We start from the raw sequence: 19,056 nt of genomic DNA on the forward strand, positions 1-19,056 counted from the left end.
ACACACATACTTCCTTGTTTGTTTTAGATATATGGGAATGAATCTGTAGCAACAGCTACACACTACTACAACATTGCAGAAGTCAATGGAACTGCTATTATGAGTTTTGTTGCTATCATGCACGTATAGGAAGATTAATAAATGAAGATAAGATTATGGCCAAAGGCCAGGTTTTTGAGCTATTTTCCAAGCCCATTAAAGTGTAGGATTCAAAACTCAGCTTCTGAATCCTCGGCTTCAAAACCCACTTAGCAGGCAGTAGTGCAGAAAAAAAGCCCAGCAAAATGGATGCAGACAGATGATTTTTATCATAGAATTGTCAGAAAAATCATGTTAATCACTCTGGAATAGTAATCACTCAAATAATTTAGACTCTATGCAGTGACGGCCAGAATTATAAATTCAAAGAAGGTTCAACTTCTGCCTAAAAGGTTGCTACTGAGAAAACAGAGGACATCACATGCAGTTCCATTCTACCATTTTCAGTAATCGTTTGCCATATGCAAGCGTCTTTCGGTGTCTAGTCTGCTCCTGTCACAAGCAGAGCTCTTTGAGCAAAGGAAGGCTTTGTTTCATCTTTGCTTTGATTTCTGAATCAGAGACCTCATACTGCTAAGATCTGCACGTAACTTTGGAACAGACTTTTGTGAGGTTGAAACATAGCTCCCTTTATCTCCATAAGTGCCTTCTCATTCACTGCAACACTAGGGACAGTCTTACAAACTAATCATGATTTTCCTATGACCAATGCCAAAACCAGCATTAATCCTACCACACAGTACTGAATAAAACACATGATTTTCTTTTTTAATAAGTTAACATGAAGGTTCATTTTGTACAGATTCATGTTGCCAGGATATTTACGAGTCCATTATCAAAAGATCTGTATATCTCCAGACGGGAATTGTCCGAATATACTTTAAGAGAGGTCAGATGACTGAGGTGGTGAACAATTTTTAAATCGCTTCTTTCGTTCCACTGCAGTTTTCAAAGCCCGAAGAATCAAATGTTTGTTATTCAAGATGTTGTAGTTGCAGAGGTTCAACAATTTGTTGAAATTCCCTTCAGTATATGTAAGCTGTCCAGTGCCATAGGGAGCAAAAATATTGGACACGTCTACTCTTCCCTGCTCCATGTCTGCGGGACTGCGCTCCACATCTGCAATAAGCATATAGCAAAGTTCAGCACAGCAAGGTTACTGCAACGCAAAATTCCTAGCAGGGCAATGTAAAATACAGAGTGACAGCCACAGGAAACTGGATTCTTTTAGGAAAACGGATAAAGATTTAATTGCCATAAGTATACTGCCTCTGCTGCAGTAATAAAATCCAGTACTTTGCTAATACGTCTCAATACAGCAGATCCACAACTAATTGGAAGAACCACTGTGTCATGCAAAATACCTTGCTTCTAAGATTACAGTTTTCCATGAGAATATTTTACTTTTGTAAATACATAATTTTGTCTTTTTAGCTTTTCCATTGGGTACACAGAAATGACGGCTCCTTATCTACTATCTGATGGAAAATGACACCTGAGTACCCTTGGAAGGGGAATTCTTCCTAAGTCAGTTGAGATATATTGCACTCTAAGCAGATGCAACAGAATGAAGGATGAAGTTAATGAGGTTTCTCCAATAAGTCAGTTCATTAATTTTGTTCATTATTTTGAGGAAAGTTTACTCTTTTACCAAATTGGAAGCAATAAAATAAGAGATGATGCACACAAAAGTATCGCCAAACTGAAAGTGAATTTGACAAGTGATTTTTCTAGTGAAGCAGATAAATCACTACCTATTCTACTCCTGAACAAAATAAAATAACCTGGCAGCTTTTCAGAACTAATAGATATCAGATTAGCTTGCTACTCTGGAAAGTCCTTCACTTCATAGTTTTCCATCCTTTCTATTCTCAATTTTTTTTTTTTTCATTTAAACCAAACAATTAGAGGATTTTTATCATGTTAACTGTGCACACCATTAGTATCTGGGAGCTATTGGGAATAGGTGAACGGTTGGACTGGATGATCTTTTAGGTCTTTTCCAACCTTGGTGATTCTATGATTCTATCTCGTTATCATCATCATATTGTTAAGAGAGAATGTATGCTATAAGTGGATATAACTTTATTAGCTGCCTCCTGTTCTTGGACTATCAAAGGAAAGCAGCCAGTGGATAGCAAAAAATGAGTTTTGCCTCAAAGTGTGATTGTTAATGCTACTAATTCTGAAGCTCATCTGTTCAGTCTGATTATTTAACCAAAATTATATCCATCACAGTAGAACTTTAAATATGGTGACTGAGCCAAGTGAGAACATTCCAGCCTCTTGTTTTAGTAAAGTGATTAATTCAATGGATAATTTGGATTAAAAAATTAAATTTAAAAAAACAAACAAACAAACAAAAAAAACCCACGTCATATCCAAGACCAAGATCAATTATTGATTAATGCTTAAACTTACTTGGTGCCTTGTATCTTCGGAAGGTATCACACACAAGTGGGAAATATACCAAGACTGGTGCCTCTAAGCTGTCCTCAAACACATAGCACTCCTTCAGGTGCTCCCGATCCTCGTGGCTCAGCTCTGTGCAGGGGAATGGGATCCCTTGCTCTAAACAGTACTCTGAGAATAGGTCCAATGGCTGAATCGACAACAAGAAAATTAAAATTTATCAAAATATTGTTTTCTAGGAAGGAAAAAAAAAAAAAAAAAAAGAAAAAGAAAAAAGATGTGAAATTCATCTGCTGGAGTCATACAGATAAAAAAATCACTGTTTCAAAACATCACCAGAGTCTGTGATCCTCCGCTGTAATTTAAATGCAAAATGACATCCACTTTCCTCTCTGGCCTCAAAAACGGTGGGCAGCTGGTATTGATGAAGAAGGCTGTATCTACCAGCTTAAGGTAGTCATCCATTGCATTCAGTTGGTTGGGAGAAGAATCAAGCACTGTATCTGAAAGTCAAAAACTTACACTAGCAATTAATTATGGAAGGAGCAAGGCCATTTCTTTCTAAATCAGCATAACAAAGAAAGGACAGAGACCACACTTATCTTAGGCTTTGACATTTTAGCCTCTATGGATCAGGCTTGAGAATCAGTGAGAGGGAGAAGTTTTGAGACTCAACTTCATTCAAAAAGCTATACTAAACTGTTCTTTCAACTGGTGTAAATGCGTGGCTACTTAACTCGGCTTCAGTGATAGTTACTAGTGATTCTTTCCTAGGAATCGAAGCAAGTCCTGGTGTGGTTTTCCAAGGCAGAAATGAGACTAGAGTTAAATAACCTGGGGCTCAGCAAACTACTTCCACCAAGAGCTTCCCACTGTGCAGTTACTTAACTGCACAAATAATAGTATTTGTCAGAATCTGCTTTTATGCTATATTTTAACAAATATTTGTCCCCGTCAGTTATCAGCACTCAAATTACCTTCAAAAATGCATCTAAAAGCAGGTGCCTTTACCTTTCCACATGCAGAAGCTTTCATTCTCTAAGTATTTGTTATGTAGCTGCAAGCCCTTGATGAAATTATGATAGTATGAAACCGCTGGCCGTCCTGTCATCATTTCTCGAAGAGCGTTGGAAAGGTAACCCTTGGGAAGGGATAAGCGAGTTGTCTGCTCATGAGGTCTTGTGGGCAGAGCTGGGTGCTCCTCTGCAGAGGCAATGCAAGATGGTCTATGTTTGCATCAGTCTTTATAATACCAGTAATAACAAAGAATGGATCTGATTTTTTGATTGTCTAAGATCAAGAGTTTATCTGAGTACTTTAACAAATGGCAATGAAAAGTAACAATTAACTCTCTGAGCTCAGTGAACCTCCAAAGCAGAACAAGCTCATAATCATCAGTAATGAATCACAGAAGAGGATTATTTCAGCAACACGCAACCACGATTTAAATAAATTGATAGAAGAATCAGCGCCCAGCAGTCTGTCAGAGAGTGACCATGCAGAAAAAGGTAAGCTCAACCTGAGGAGACTGTCTGCTGGAACATGGAGAAGTTCCTCTCAAGGGTGCACCCACAAAGCAGCACATAGCAGCCCCAGTCAAGGTGCTGGACACCACCACTACGCCCTGCACAGTGGGCACACACGTCTTTCTGCAGGGTCTTCTGGGCCAGAGATGGGTTTCAGTGCCATAATATCAATTTGATCTTTGCCAGGCTTCTCTCTCCCCCAAAGGTCTTGTGGTAGCCCTCTCACAACTAACAGAACTTGCCAGGGATGCTGAACAGTGAGCAGACCAATATTTTTCCCTGTTTTCCAGCACAACATTTTCTTTCCTGCTTTCCTTCTCTCACAAAGTCTTGGTGTTCCCTAAGAAATAGGCCATAAACCTTAACCCATTCAAAATATCAATCTTCACATTTCAGAGAGATGTGAAGACAATGCAGATGCAAGTAAAAAGTAATCCAGATAACTAACCAATGTCATCCTCAGTGCCTCTGGTCCATCTGTGCCAGAAGTCCTCTGAATGACCCGAGAGGTAGACAATATCCATAAAACTCTGGGAAAATATATTACTCCACGTGCCTTAAAAGTGTACAGAAAAATAGAGAGTCATAATTAATATTATTTTGAACATTTACAGCAAAGTTGTGGAGATCTACTTGGATTCAAATTTTGTGGCAGCTTAGATGAGCACCGTTTCACTTACAAAATATTATGAATTGAAATATAACTACAAAATGTCATACCATTCCAGATAATGACTGGATTATTAAACTACTTTCAAAACTCACGTTACTTTTAAAATCACAATCTGACTTTTATATACTTCAGATGATCAGTTCTGTTTTGCTCCATTGCGTTCTGGTTTGTTCTAACCTAATAATACAAGAGCAAATTAATTGTATTCAATCTTAGAAGTTTGCTTCTTCTTTTGCTACTTTTGTCTGGTTTGCTTGAAGCTTAAATACATGATCTGCTACTAGCATTGCTCCAGTTGCAGACCAATAATTATTAAATGCTTATTATTCCCTTCAGACAACTATATTTTTGTAAAGTTAACATTTTTTCCAAGATGGTAAATCACCTTCCAAGAAGCAGATCCGGGATTCTGGGATCTTCTTCATCAGGTGGCCCATGAAAAACTCACTACCAAAGTCCTCTGAGCGAACAAAGGCCCCATATTTCAGGGCACCCACCTCATAAGGCGTGAACTCCACCCACTCTGCAAAGGAAGAAATAATTTAAAAGATTTATTAGCTTGGACTTGCAGTAAAAGCTTTTGGCATTTATCTGGACTTAAAAATAAGCTCCTTAGATATATAAAAAATGTATGTAATAAACATTACCTTTAAAATCCAGAGTGCTAAATTTATCCCTGACATTGAGAGACAGGTAAATGGGCAGTGGATTCTGCCCCTGATTCACTGCCAGTTGCTGATCAGACAGTTTATGAGTATTTTCCTGTTTATTAAGAACAGAAATAATTGAAAAAGATGAACATGATGTACTTCCATAGTTTCGAAATATGGACTATCAATAAAACATCTGTTAAATATCAGCAGATTTTGCTCCATATACTTCTGTTGTTTGACTACCTGAATGCATTCATGTTGATCTGTCTGGCACTCTCCAAAACCTTGCCAAAGTGTTACCACTGATGCTTCCGAGGTTTTGTTTTGAAATGGGGGTTGGAGGGGAAATAAGGGAAATTTCTTTCTATATTCACTAGCTTGTGGCTTGATTTAAGGAAACATAAAGCTATTTAGCTTGGAGAAGCTTAGGATAAAAGTCAACTAAGAGCCATTGAATACTGCTTTATTATTTGCTGGTATGGCTATTGCTGAATTTTGTTCTGTCGGAGTCACCTGTCCTCTACGTGTTACTAGAATGGTTATTTAATCTGAAGTTAAAGGATGCAAATCAGTTTCATGATCACCTTGACTTTTTTACATGCCAGACATTTCCCCCACATGCTTATATTTTAGGCTAATCATGTTTTTCTTCTAAAAATCAAAAGAAAGTGACCTCAGTTTTTGAGATCCTTTCCTGTTCAGGCATAACTGGTTCCAAAATTTTAGATATGAAAAATTAGAAATCTTCTGGAAAAAAGGGATGGATATATAATACCTCACTGTGTAGCATAGAGTCAATGAAGAGTCCCCATAAATCTGTGAAAGAGAGCTTGTGCCCCTCTAGTTTTCTTTCACACAACTCCTTCTCATAGTATTTCAGATGATCTGTGGAGAAACAGTGCAATTTGCTCTTGATCACATATTTCCGGATATCATCAATTGGCCCTCTGAGATCCTTCTGTGACCAATTTGCGTCTTCATATAATTTTGCCATGGTCCTGGTAAAAAGAATACTGAGATTCAGTACTGGTATCTGAAAGTTCACAGACTCAGGTTATACACGTGTTTCTAGTTATCACTTGCTAACATGAACAACAAAGAGAAGCCCAATTCTCCTTACCATGTTGTGGCAGATAAACCACTGATGTATGAGACGCAGTCCAAAACACCTAACTCCTGTAGAGCTAGAAGACTGCCAAACATTGACGTCATGGACCGGACTCCCCCTGCTGTGGTCATGACTGCCACCACTGGCACCTGCTTAGCACACAAAGGCATGGAGTCATTCATTAATGGATGAAATAGAGAAGTGATCTACTCACTAGAGAGTGTTCTACTCACTATTTAAGTCTGTGAGCACTTAAGACTTGGTTGACAAATATTCTCCCACACACAGCATCAAGAGAAGGGTGTTCTGGGAGAAACCAAAATTTTTTGGATACAGGTGTTCTCTGGTTTATACACTTTAGTCTAAAAGATATGGAGGAGCTATATAGATAGGTGTGCAAGTATATCACATTCTCTTCATTCAAAGGGGGCAGAAAAATTCAAGTTCACAAGCCGTTGTCCCACACACCTCATCTTCCTGCAAATCTTCATCGAGCTGAAGAACATTTTTTAGAGCAGCAGCAACCACCTTCTTCCTTTTACAGATGAAATCTTTTTCCTCTGCACATAGCTCAAACCCCAAACGCAAATCTAAATTCTTGCTACTAGAGCACAAGATGAGAACAAAGAAGACATATTAAATATAAGTTATTTCTAGAGCTACTGCTTGAGATGTCAGGCAAAAATCAGCACCAAAAAGACACCAGTTAAAAGAAAAACCATTTCCATGCACATGATGACCACCATATGCAAACAAATGAAGGATATCACAGGCCATATATTTCTGCCTTACTACAGAGATTTCATGCAATCACGAGGAAACTAGATGAATCAAATTCCATGCTGACAAAACGGAAGGAACATATCTGAACTTAAACTTAAGCTGCTTCACATTGAGCCCTCAAATCTGGACATTTCTTCATGCTCTTTTCCTACGTACATGTTTCCTGAATAGCTGGGCAGGCCCAGCAGTTGCCAAAACTCAATGCACTTCAGGAAAAACGCAACTCTAATTAATCTGACTCTAATACTGCTTTAGGCTCTTCTCTGCTGATAATATGAGTTGTAAATCTTTTTTTTAGGAAGAGGTCTTTTAAATGTTTCTCTTTATATCTGTAAATAATTATGAACATCTTGTGAATCATTAATTCCATAACATTTATTTTCACAAGTCAACTCTTTCAGGTTTGGGGCTGTTTGATGTTGGGTTTTGTTATTTTGCTTGGCTTTTTTTTTGTTGTTGTTGTTGTTTTCTTCCCAAAGAGGTTATTTTGTCCCTTCTGTGACTTTGAATTAATATTCAGTAAAAGCTCCAATTTATCTTCTCAGTCTGCTTGCAGTGTAGCAAACTCATCAGGAGGGGGTAATGTTGCCCTTAGAAAAACCTCTGTGAGTCAGTCTGTAAATGACTTGCTGTCACCTTGTTTTAATGCAGCTCTGGTAAACGCGTGTTATATATAAATGTGTTTGTATTATAAACATTACAAAACAGGGTCATTCTTAAGCATCAATATTAGCAAGGGAAAAAAATCAGGAAAAATACTGTGACTTGTTATATTCCATGACTGTGTACCATTTATTCTATCCTGGGCTCTTACCAATCAATTAAAAAAAACATACATGATTAATCCTTCCCTATATTTTAGTCTTTTTTAGTTGATTACAATTTTTATTTCTTGTTTTGAAATAATGAGCTAGTTTAAACTGTTGCTTCCCTTCATCTAAAGAACATACTATGAAAAGATTGTCCTAAGTAATCATTCAGAAGAAGTAAGATTTACCCATCTTCTTCCTTCACAGACACTTCATAAGATGCACCCTGAGAATGAAGAACGACAACAGCACACGTTTTAAACAACTGAACGTCTGCAATGGCAATTTTTTTATTTTTATTTTTATTTTTTTAGAAGTAACAGTTATTCGGATATATCATCTAGTAACAAATTATTAATCTGTTTATCAGGCCTTCTGCACACAAACATTAATAGATCCTGCTTTTAATATATACCTGAAGTAGTGTCAGTTTTTTCCTTGAATACCAGTTATACTTTCAAGTGTATGCAGAGCAGTGCATGTATATACTCAGCTAGTACTTTTTCAATAACAAAATTAATAATTGACCCAGAATCATGTAGGCACAGCTTACCCTTTGTTGAAATAATCCCAAATACTGTCAGAGGTTACTCACTCTCACTACTGTCCTTTTCTTTCCCAGGTCCAGAGAATTCAGAGGCACAGATAGAGGACCATTTATATCTTTTTCCCTCCTGTTTGCATCATGCTGAATTAAAATAGAAGAAAAAAAAATGCTATAAAGGGAAAATTATTTACAAACCATAGGTATAAATCTACCAGAAAAGGGTTAATTCAACATGCTTCTCCTAAAGTTACTTCAGCTGTTGTTACTGTCTGTAAACAAAAACATACACCACAGTATAAACATTCCTTTGGCAACATCACATCCAGGTTGGGTTGGCTGTACTTGATATAGTGGAACATGGTAGAATCACTGCCTCTCTGGCTGCAGGAAGGACCCATGGAAATGTTCCGTGTTTCTTCATAGGATCCCTTCATCATGAAGGTGAAATTTCTCCCTGTGAACAAGGAGTACAGAGTAATGATAACTACATCTGTCCCTAAGAAAATAACAAATAAAAGCAACTTGAGTAACATTCCAGCCCCGTTGTAGTCAGCTTTCCTTCACACAACACTCCCTCTCAACACCCAGTTAGCATAAACAAGGGCCAAACTGAATAAACGCCAGAAGGCCAATGTAGTATTGGAGCTTCTCCCTGCTATGCTGGAGACAGCTCATGTTAGACCAATTGATGCCACTGGTAGTCTTCAAATCTTCTGAGTTCCCACCACCACAGTCTTTTCAATCCCATTGGTCGTGTCTCCCTTTTCTTTCTGTCCTCATCACAGGTTTTTCTGTACCATCATATTACAAACATGTTTCTCAGTTTTTCTCAGCCACCTCCAGTTTCCCTGAAGCTATGCAGTCATGCAATCTGCAGAGGATTCTCACCACTAACAAGTGGATAATTCAGGATAAACCTCAATCCCCTACCAGCACAGATGCAAATAGAGGAGACTGAAAGCCATCAAGTATGCTCTACATTTGTCTGCATCTTTCATGGCACAAAAAGCATTAACAGACCATTTAAATCAATAGCCTCTCTTGTGTAAGGACTCCTCATCTTTGTGTCATCCACTTGTACTTCCACACAGGAAACTTCTCGAGACTGGAAGAGACGAGCAATAAAATCACTGGTCACAGAAACAGCCTAGGATCCTCACTAAGGATCTGCGGGTCCCATGGCTACACCATACTTGGCCATGTTGTCCTGTGAATAAGCAGGTGGTTTGTATATACCATGAAAGCAATTCTATGGTGAATAAAGCTGAAGATCTGTTCCATAAAACACATTAAATATCATTAGATCTCCAACAAATAACACAAGGAATTTTTCAACCATCTAGATTGTGCTTTAATTTTCCCCTACAAAAGAACGAGGAGCAGGATGCCTATGAGCTCTGCAGAACAATTGGTCAAATGGGCTTGTACTTTACAACCTCTAGGTTGAAGCTGCAACTTCCCAAGGGTGCTGCACAGGACAAAGTAGCAGCATAAAGACATCAGACAGTACTTTGGAAATGGTGTGAGAAGAGCCTCCAGCTCCAAGATTGGCATCCAGTAACAAATTTTGCAGTGGCACTGGATTCACTGACTTCTCCTTATGTTTATTGCTATTTCATCAGTGAGCATCTCACCGATTGAGTGATGTCTCTCTCTCCCAACATAGAATGCACTACAAACATTACCAAATTCAAAGTTCCACAGTCTTACTTCTGTCTTATTTGAAAGACAATAAATGCTATGCCTAAAGGCATGGTTCTTCCAAACAAAACCTTCAGTTCTGCTCTACTTAAGAATAAAAAAAAATAAAACGCTTACCACTAGCACACCATTAGTGACTATTTTTTCAGATACACCTGGACTGAAAAGAAAAAGGATAAGGTTTATTTGACAGTAGGTACATTGTGATAATCTTTCAGATGCAAACATTTTTAATGCTTAATTTTTAATGACTCTGAGCACAGTTCTAGATGCCAAGTGCCACCAGCTGCTGTATCACAGTCTGTCTTTCTATCTTTCTTACCTCTCCAGTCAGCATCATCTCTCCTAAAACTGTTACAAAATTAACACCCATCCTCAGCTGTTAATAGTTACCGTGACTGTCACTACAGGAGAAATTCCACCCGATTCAGGACAGAAAGGGAACCACTGGGAAGAGGACAAGATGGGATGTCATATCATAGGTGCAGGGAACCACTTCCCGAATACTGCGTTATCACTCTGAGACATCAAGTATTCCAATAACAACTTTTGTAACATTCAGACTTTACTCACATGTTATCCAGTAGAAATTCCACTTCCAGTTCTTCTTGATTCTGAAAACAAGAGTTATTTTTCTTTTAAGGAAAATGAACAAAATAAGCTTTTTTAAAAATTTTATTTTTATGGAGCTACAGTGCTTTTGCATAATCCTCTCCCACAATATTTGCTATTCTCACCACTTTTGTGTCATAAAATAGGTAGGTGGAGCCTTCTTTTGCCACTCTTTTGTTTCATGTCTCTCTACCATTCTAGTGCTTGCAAACTAGCTGTCTTCCCAAGCAGAAGAATGAAATAAGTGTCATGAAGTAAAGGGTAATGGCCCTGCTGTTCATTATCAGTGGTATGAGACACAAGTCAGTTAGTACAGAGAAAAGGAGGGATAACAAGTGAATGATGTAGAACACATTTGACAATAAATCGAAGTAAGCGGTGATCATATCTACATTAACACAGAAGAATTTGCAGAGCATGATTAAACTTAAAAGTGAGAAGTCGGGCATAGAACATTAAAATTGCTAGCATAGGAAGACTGAGGCTGTGAAGTGGGGTGAGAGAGAGAGTTCACAAAGGGCCAAATCAAGTAGAAACAGGGGAAAGAATGTGAGGGCAGGGAACAGTAAGAGAAGAAAAGTATTGCATCAACATACGAGAGGGGCTGAGTAATAATATTCCTTCACTGAGGCAATTTGCTGGATCAGTCACCCACATATATGGAGGGGCAGCCAATCCAAGAAACGTTGCCCAAGAAACACATACCAGATATCTTCAGCATCACTTTCAGGGAGGAAAATACCAATTAGTGGAAGACGTAAATCTCTTTCTGACAATGTCCATGTGGTAAAATTTCACATTCACATTCAGAAGAGCTAACTTTTATTACCAAACATCCTATCTGTTTGGCTGCACAGCCTATTTTAATTTTGTGAAGAGACTGAAAACCATGACAACTCTAGCAATGCAACTGCCAAAGTAAAACCACCTCTATAGTGAAGGCAAATGTGAGCGTTTTTTTTGTTTGTTTGTTTGTTTTTAATTTACAACTTCATTTCAGTAAGTGAGAAACATCGGGTGACTTGGATATGCAGCACATAAGTCAGCAGTATGTTGTTTTTACTTGTATCTCCCAAATCTTCCAACTTGTGAGAAACAGAATGGTTGCATCAGCATGCAACAGAAGGCAGAGAGAGTTTTAGGAAGCAGTCTTGTTTTTCAAATAAAAGACAGACTTCATCAAGTGTTGGATTGTGACCAGACTGTGCAATTCAAGCTTGTGGATGGTCTTTTCCAACCTTGTCCAAAAAACAGCAGAAACCACATTCAGGAGAACCTTTGTTACAACATATGCCTAATTGTGCCTGTCTTATGCTTCCATTCTTCTTACAGTGCTGTAAGCATACACATAAATTGTATTTCTACTAAATCTCAGTCACATTTTTGCGGGTGAGAAACCTGGAGCTCAGCAATGGAAAGACTTGTTGAACTGCACAGTGAGCAAGAGGTGCAAGCAGGAAGTAGCCCTTTGTTCTGACATTAGCCATCTGCCCTCAGCCCTCTGCTTGAGATAGCTTTGGTAAATGAAATGAATCATAATGGACAGAGGTGGCAGTGCTACCTACTATTAAGGCTGCACAGCACATTTCATTACTATGTCATTAAAAAAAAAAATCCTATCTGCTCTAAAAGGCCATGCTTAGACCACAGTCTGTGATGCTTCAAGGGTACCTGCATGGTTCAAATAAGTACAGCTTGGTCACAACATTCCTGAGACACAGCTCACTGGGCCCTATCTCCCTAACTGCCATTTGCTAAGCCATTGGGCTAAGCTACTACTGCACACACCTCAGAGCTAACTCACAGCTTAGAATCATAGAGTCAGCAAGTCTGGAAAAGACCTCCAAGATCTTCCAGTCCAACTGTCCACCTACCACCAGTATTTCCGCACTAAACCATGTTCCTTAGTACAACTGAACACCTCCAGGGACAGTGACTCACCATCTCCCTGGGAAGCCCATTCCAGTTCCTGATCACCCTTTCAGAGAATAAATTCTTCCTGCCATTCAATGTGAATCTTCCCTGGCACAACTCGAGGCCATTCCCTCTAGTCCTATCACTAGCTATACGGGAGAGGAGGCTGACTCACTTCACCACAACCATCAAGCAGATTTGCAGAAAAATTTTTAATCAAGTGTTATCTTTTATCTCTGTTTTTTTTTTTCCGCCTGCAAAATACACGCTATAACGGTTGCCTTCCTTTCTGATGCAAGACAGAAACAGTTTTCAAATGTCAAAAAATTCAGCATGGAGAAGCCATTCTGCATTTAATTGTAAATGCAACACAGGAGCAACTGTTTCTGGCTTCCACTAAACCTCAAGTGTTTAACTTTGTGCTTTAACATAGGCCTTTTAAAATAGTTTTATGTGCTATCATTAAACGTTCAATTAGATAACTGTAATATAGATACTATCTTAGGAGTAAATTCCAACAAATATTGTTATTTTAACTATCCACTTCATTTCATTCATCTTTTTATTTCTTACCTCTGGATTCAACTCAAAACTCAGGCAAACCTTCTTTCCAGGTTGGATTTTAGCTACATCAAAGCGAACAGTCAAAAGCTGATCATCAGGTGTGATGGTGTCCTCATCGCAGACTGTCAGCTCCAGCACATTCTGAAGGGAGCACCAGAGAATGATGTAAACAGACTGTTCTGGGACAAGAGATCTCAAAAGGAAGGCATGAGAGTCTCTTGCAACTGTCCAGTTTACACTTTTTCAAAGCACAGGAAGGGCACGATTCTATTATAAGTCTGTATGTTAGATGTAAAGTTTGATGTCTCACAGCCCATTAGGCTTTTGAAAATGCACTGGTTTAAAAATAAAAAATTAAAATTAAAAAAATGACCTCAGGGTTGCTAATAAGAAAATATTACCAAGACTTTGAAAAGCTTTTTAGACCTCTGATTCAATTGATGGTGACTGGTCTTTGAAAGATGATACAGCAATCAGGGCAGCAGAAAATTAATACGAAAATCTGCATGCTTGCTGACAGTTAGGAAACAGTAATTGCTATGTGTTGCAAATCTCCCTTGTTCTCTTTGAAGCTTTTGGCATCTCTCATTCACCACCCTACTCCTCAGCATAGCCAAGTTCAAGTCCCAAAGAAAGGGAAAATTTTCTCATTTAATCTTTGTTTTGCATGTGCTGAGAGGGGAAAGCCACAAGCTTTTGAACAGCTGTTTGCATTTCTCTGAGGTTAGCTGAAACCAAGAAGGATGGAGAAGGTCAAACTTCAGTACATTTATCTTACCTATTCAAGCCTACTAATAAATTCAAACCCATAATTCACTACTGTCCTTTGATCAGATCACTCCAACAGAAGCAAAAACTTTTTTTAGTCCTATTCTCTTAGGATAGCATGACATATGATAGCAAGTGCTGTTAGAATAGTTGCTGGCTATGTAGTTGGTATGTTCTACTTGATAGGATCCGTTTTGCTCTCATGCTTCACAAGTGGGCTCTGAGACCCATCTCCAGGTTACATTCTGATTCCTGTTTTCTACAGGAAGCATGGAAAAAGGACCCATTGGGTTGCACATGAGAAGGAGGAGGGGATGCTGTAAGAATAAAAGCCAAAATTTGCTTTGGTGACGTGTAGCTGAGGACTGTACTGGGTGAGACTACAGTAGGTTGCTTTCCTGTGCAGCCTCCTGTAAGGAACTTACTTCAGCAGAAAAAGGATGGACTAGATGATCCCAGTTCCCTCAACCTTTCTTCATAGGAGAAATGAAAACGCAAATAGATACAAAAGTGTTTTTGGGTAGGTGTTAGGTAGAAAAATAGTGCACATATAAAGCTTTCAGCTACTCCATGGCTAAAATGAAAATAAACGTTTCCAGAGAGTCAGGAACTTGGTGGCTGAGGTCTTTAACATCAGTACAGCATCCTCCTATATATTCCTGCAGCACACATCTGGTACCAGAGACACACAGCAGGTGAAAACATCCCTTGTAAAAAGTTTCAGCTCATGAGAACAGATAGGGGGCTTACCTTCACTTCACTTTGTATCATGAAGTGAAAGGTTTCATTCCAGACAGGGTTCCTGCAGTTGGATACAGTTCTTGTCCGGACTTCCTGGTGTGAAGCTGTTGGCAGCCATAGCCTCACGTAGCAGTCAGTTTGGCTCACTGGGTTAACAGAAAGCTGTGTGACTATCACAGCAGTACTTCTTTTATTAATCTCTTTTGCCCAAGTAGGAAAAAACCCAACCTCTGAGAATTTCTAAATACTTCACCAGACCCAAAAGTAAACATTCTGAATTCATAGCTCTTTACATAGATGTATGTCGATTCAAAAAAAAAAAACACATCTACTTCAATACTGCTAATACTATATGGTAACAAACATCAAAATACAGTTTGAACAGAAGTATGCTGGCTCTTCTAAATTTTTTATTACTTTTAAATATTTGCCAACTTCCAACGAAGTGCATGTTGTATTTCACCTCTTGAAATTTCACTTTTCAAGAAGTAAAGAATAAAATTCTGGGGTCTTTTTTACCCAGGAGCATTAAGCTGACTGGCAGCAATTCCAGCACTGAGATACAAACATGCCATCAGTGGTACTTACACAGGTCTGCTTTGCGCAGATTCCTCATACCTATAATTTTTACAGTAAGCCAACACAACTGAGGTATTTCTGGCTGCAAAATAAAAAAAAAAAAAAAAAAAAAAAAAAAGCATGTTAGTAAAGGACTCAGACATAATTAACACAACTCATCCTATAGCAAAGCAAAGGAGAAGACATCTAGAAAATTAGTAATCATACATTGTTCTCATGTATTAATGCAGTGAATATGTTTTCATTGTAATTATTTCCACTCAGAAATTGGTTCTCGTGAATTGACACCATAACCTGTTAGATTGCAGTTTACGCACCAGTTGTGCATAAGGTTAAGTTTCGAGTTGGGTTAGGGAGGTATTATTTTTTGTTTGGATTTGTTGTCTGGGGTTTTTGTTTGTGTGGCTTTTGTTGTTGTTTTAATATTAAAGGTTTTAAAGGTTAACTTTTAATATGGAGTAGTAAGAAAAAACAAAACTGTTTTCACTAAAAGCCATTACGTATTTATCCCTATTATAATCCATCTACCTCCAAATTATAGGGTTTGCTTCTCAGCTTTCAGGCCAACAGAGCCCAATAGATTACAGCACAGCAGTTTCCAACCTGTCAGCCTGGGGGCCATGGGATTCTCTTCTTCCTCAGGCAGAGATTGCACCCATCAGCCATGTAACGTTACTGAGCAGCAGGACAGATCCACTCCCTTATAAAATATCCCACTCAAAATATCATTGCTATTGGCCAATCTGGCTGTACGATTCATAACACTTCCGTGTCTTTGGTTATACCAAATTATGTAACTCTAATAAATACATAAAAAACGAACAAGGAAGAGAAAGATTCCAAAAGTGGACATCCCAGCATGGACTCCAGAGCTCTTCCAGGTACATTGGCAGAAGGAAGGCTGAAATCAGAGGCTTTGCGTAAGCGCTCTTTCATTTCACATGAAGGTCCAGCTCACTACAAAGTGTCTCTTGTGTTTCAGTGATATGATGATATGCTGTAAGGCAAAAGAGGCTGCAGGGTTTTTTTGGCTCCTTGTGACACTAACAAAGATAGCTCATCATCCACAGGTAGGGTCTGCATTGATTGAAATGAAACCACATTACCGGGCCATAAACCGATAAACTAAGAGCTGAAAGAAAAACAGAACTGAAGAAAGAGTAAGTGGCAAAACCTATAAACAATTTAAGATAGTGGAAGGCTGCAAATACAAACTGAATTATACACTTGATATGATGGAAGTGGAAAAATAATGTAAAATGGACTGTGTGTCAGATTAGGCAATTAAACACAAAGAAGCAAGAGCAGAAGTTAAAATTTCATATGAATATACAGAAGAAAGAAAAGTGTAAATGTTATTTACAATGCCCTGGCTTTCTTAGGATTTTCAGATAATAAATTAGTATACAAATACATTCATACTGAAAAACAATAGGCTGACTTGATTGATTCACCATGGAGAAGCACTGAGGTACAATAGTATACTGATATCCCATATCATAAGGCAGTACACAGCAGCATCTTTGAAGGCTGCGTGACCCAAACCTTTTTTGTTTTCTCCCTTCCACACCCTGATACAGCTGTGAACAACCCTATACTTGGTTACAGGATAAACAAGATAATCCCGAAGAACATCAGAAGTAAAATATAGAAGCAGTAACTCCATTAATTAAATTGAAAGGAGTAATTAAATCATCTTAGTATCATGATTTCTAATAAATTGCCTCCCTAGAGTCTCCTTGTATACCTCTTACTTCGATATGTGAATCTCTTGACAGGAGCAGATTTACCATCTAAAAAACTGTGTCACCATCCTAGATGGTACTTAGAGCCCAGTGGAAAATTCTCAACCCAGTGGTTTTCTCTCAGAACTGTGATTTGACCAAAACCTGCTGGTTTGGAAGAAACCCATCAACCTCAATATTGATTTTGACAGCAACATTTCTAAAGTGGAGATAGAAAAAGTGACAGGAGCTGGTGATCAGAATTTGAGAAAGCACAGATTGTCATCCTAAATACAAATGATTGATTTTTAATCCTTAGCTTTAGGATCATACAGAGCCCATATTTTAGAGAAAGCTTAGAGACAGTTGGAGGACTAAGAAAATATTCAAACATAAAAGCCAATATTATTCCATAGTGCTGGCCAGTAATGAGTTCACTGCTTTCCCAGATTGTAAAATCATTTGAGATGGAAGAGACCTTTAAAGGCTATCTAGCCCTACTCCCCTGCAATGCACAAGGACACCTACAGCTAGAGCAGGGTGCTCAGAGCCTGATCAGCTTGGTCTAATTGTAGATCTAGCAAGCAGATAGCTTCATAATTCTACACTGACTACAGAAAGAGAGCAGATGCAGGAAACTCTAATACTAAAAATAATATATATATTTTTTCCATTTAATATAATTTAAATCAGCCATTACACAGAAAAATAAAATAACTTGTTACATACCACATTCAAGTACATTCCAATAGCTTTTAATAATTCAATTTCATAAAAACTCAGGCTTCAAATTATTTTCAGAAGCAGATACTCAATAATACATTGCATCTGATGATCCATCTCCATGAAGCAAAGGAAAAATTATATGAAGGCATCTTTGGGTTCTGCGAGGTATGATTAACATCATATACCAATGTAACCATAAAATCAAGACTAACATCTAGCTCTCCCAGTTCCTTGCCCTGCATCTAAACCACGAGTTCCTCATCTTCTTCACCTTCCCAACCCCCATGACACTGCAAATGTTCTCCACCAAAGGGAGCACAGTCACAGAAGAAACAAATTCCCTTAACCAACCGATAAAAACATAACACCTTTTATAACAACAGTCAAGCTCAAGGAGAGATGATGATAGATGCTGATGGAAGACTCTCTCTCGGTGTCACAGCTGCTATTTGTACCCTCCAGCCCTTCCCTTGGAACCCAGATGCAGTCATTTACTCCATACCTCATCTTCAGCGCTGCGTGGTCTTCCACGATTCCCCTTCCTGATCTCAATTTTCCTGCGTGGATTATTTGCTTGGATGAACTGATCCTGGGGATGAGGAAATGAGAAGGACTGTGATGAAACCCACCAGCCAACAACCCCCAGTTTTTAGTTTCTACTGAGATCCACCTGAGCAATAGCAGGAGGCCTTCTCTTCTCCTCGAGATGAGATGAAGTGCTACCTGCTCTGTGACATCTACTAGCTGCTTTAACTAATAATTCTGCCCACTACAAACATATTTGGCACTTAAGGACCAAAATTCACCAAGCACTTTGCTTTTCAGGCATCTGAACTATGATAGCCAAACACATCATCCCATCCCACTGCTGATTTCCTCTTACCAGAGGCGAGTAGGCTGAGGATCCCATTATATCTCTACTTCATAAAAAGCAGAGGTGTGGTGGTCCAGCTGACAGCTGGCTCCAGGTGCACACTATTCTCCAACCAGCAGAGTAGCAGGGAAGCAGAGCTGTATAAACTGACTCAGAGCTCCACCCCCTGCTGATTTCAACAGCACAAATTATGCACTTATTCTTTGCCAAATTATTTCTTTTACTACTGTAGTGTTTTAGGGGAAAGAAGGACACAGGTCAAACTGACTGGGCTAATCCCAAAATAAAACAGTTCTTCATCAC

General features: G+C 38.6%; 1 protein-coding gene across 1 annotated transcript; it reads right to left on the bottom strand.

Annotated features, from left to right (window-relative positions):
- Positions 1–919: 919 nt before the first annotated feature.
- LOC122177190 (cytosolic phospholipase A2 epsilon-like) lies at positions 920–18,789 on the bottom strand. Its single transcript, XM_042866354.1, has 21 exons — positions 18,763–18,789; positions 18,382–18,468; positions 15,439–15,511; positions 14,860–14,996; positions 13,351–13,482; positions 10,825–10,865; positions 10,369–10,411; positions 9,571–9,655; positions 8,838–9,004; positions 8,599–8,691; positions 8,192–8,229; positions 6,880–7,015; positions 6,424–6,563; positions 6,079–6,301; positions 5,298–5,412; positions 5,036–5,173; positions 4,426–4,533; positions 3,463–3,654; positions 2,788–2,954; positions 2,461–2,641; positions 920–1,158 (listed from the first exon to the last, which is right to left on the bottom strand). The coding sequence occupies exons 1-21, from the start codon at positions 18,787–18,789 to the stop codon at positions 920–922; spliced, it is 2,562 nt and encodes an 853-aa protein (XP_042722288.1).
- Positions 18,790–19,056: the final 267 nt, after the last annotated feature.

This window comes from Lagopus leucura, unplaced genomic scaffold (assembly GCF_019238085.1).
Source record: "Lagopus leucura isolate 7727_CA_CO unplaced genomic scaffold, USGS_WTPT01 Super-Scaffold_1, whole genome shotgun sequence".
Taxonomy (NCBI): Eukaryota; Metazoa; Chordata; class Aves; order Galliformes; family Phasianidae; genus Lagopus; species Lagopus leucura.

Coding starts and splice junctions, on each gene's coding strand:
- LOC122177190 (XM_042866354.1), bottom strand. CDS start 18,789: ATGGGATCCTCAGCCTACTCGCCTCTG. Junction 4,534..5,035: donor CCGGATCTGCTTCTTGGAAG/GTGATTTACCAT, acceptor TACACTTTTAAG/GCACGTGGAGTAATATATTT. Junction 2,955..3,462: donor AAGCTTCTGCATGTGGAAAG/GTAAAGGCACCT, acceptor TTTGACTTTCAG/ATACAGTGCTTGATTCTTCT.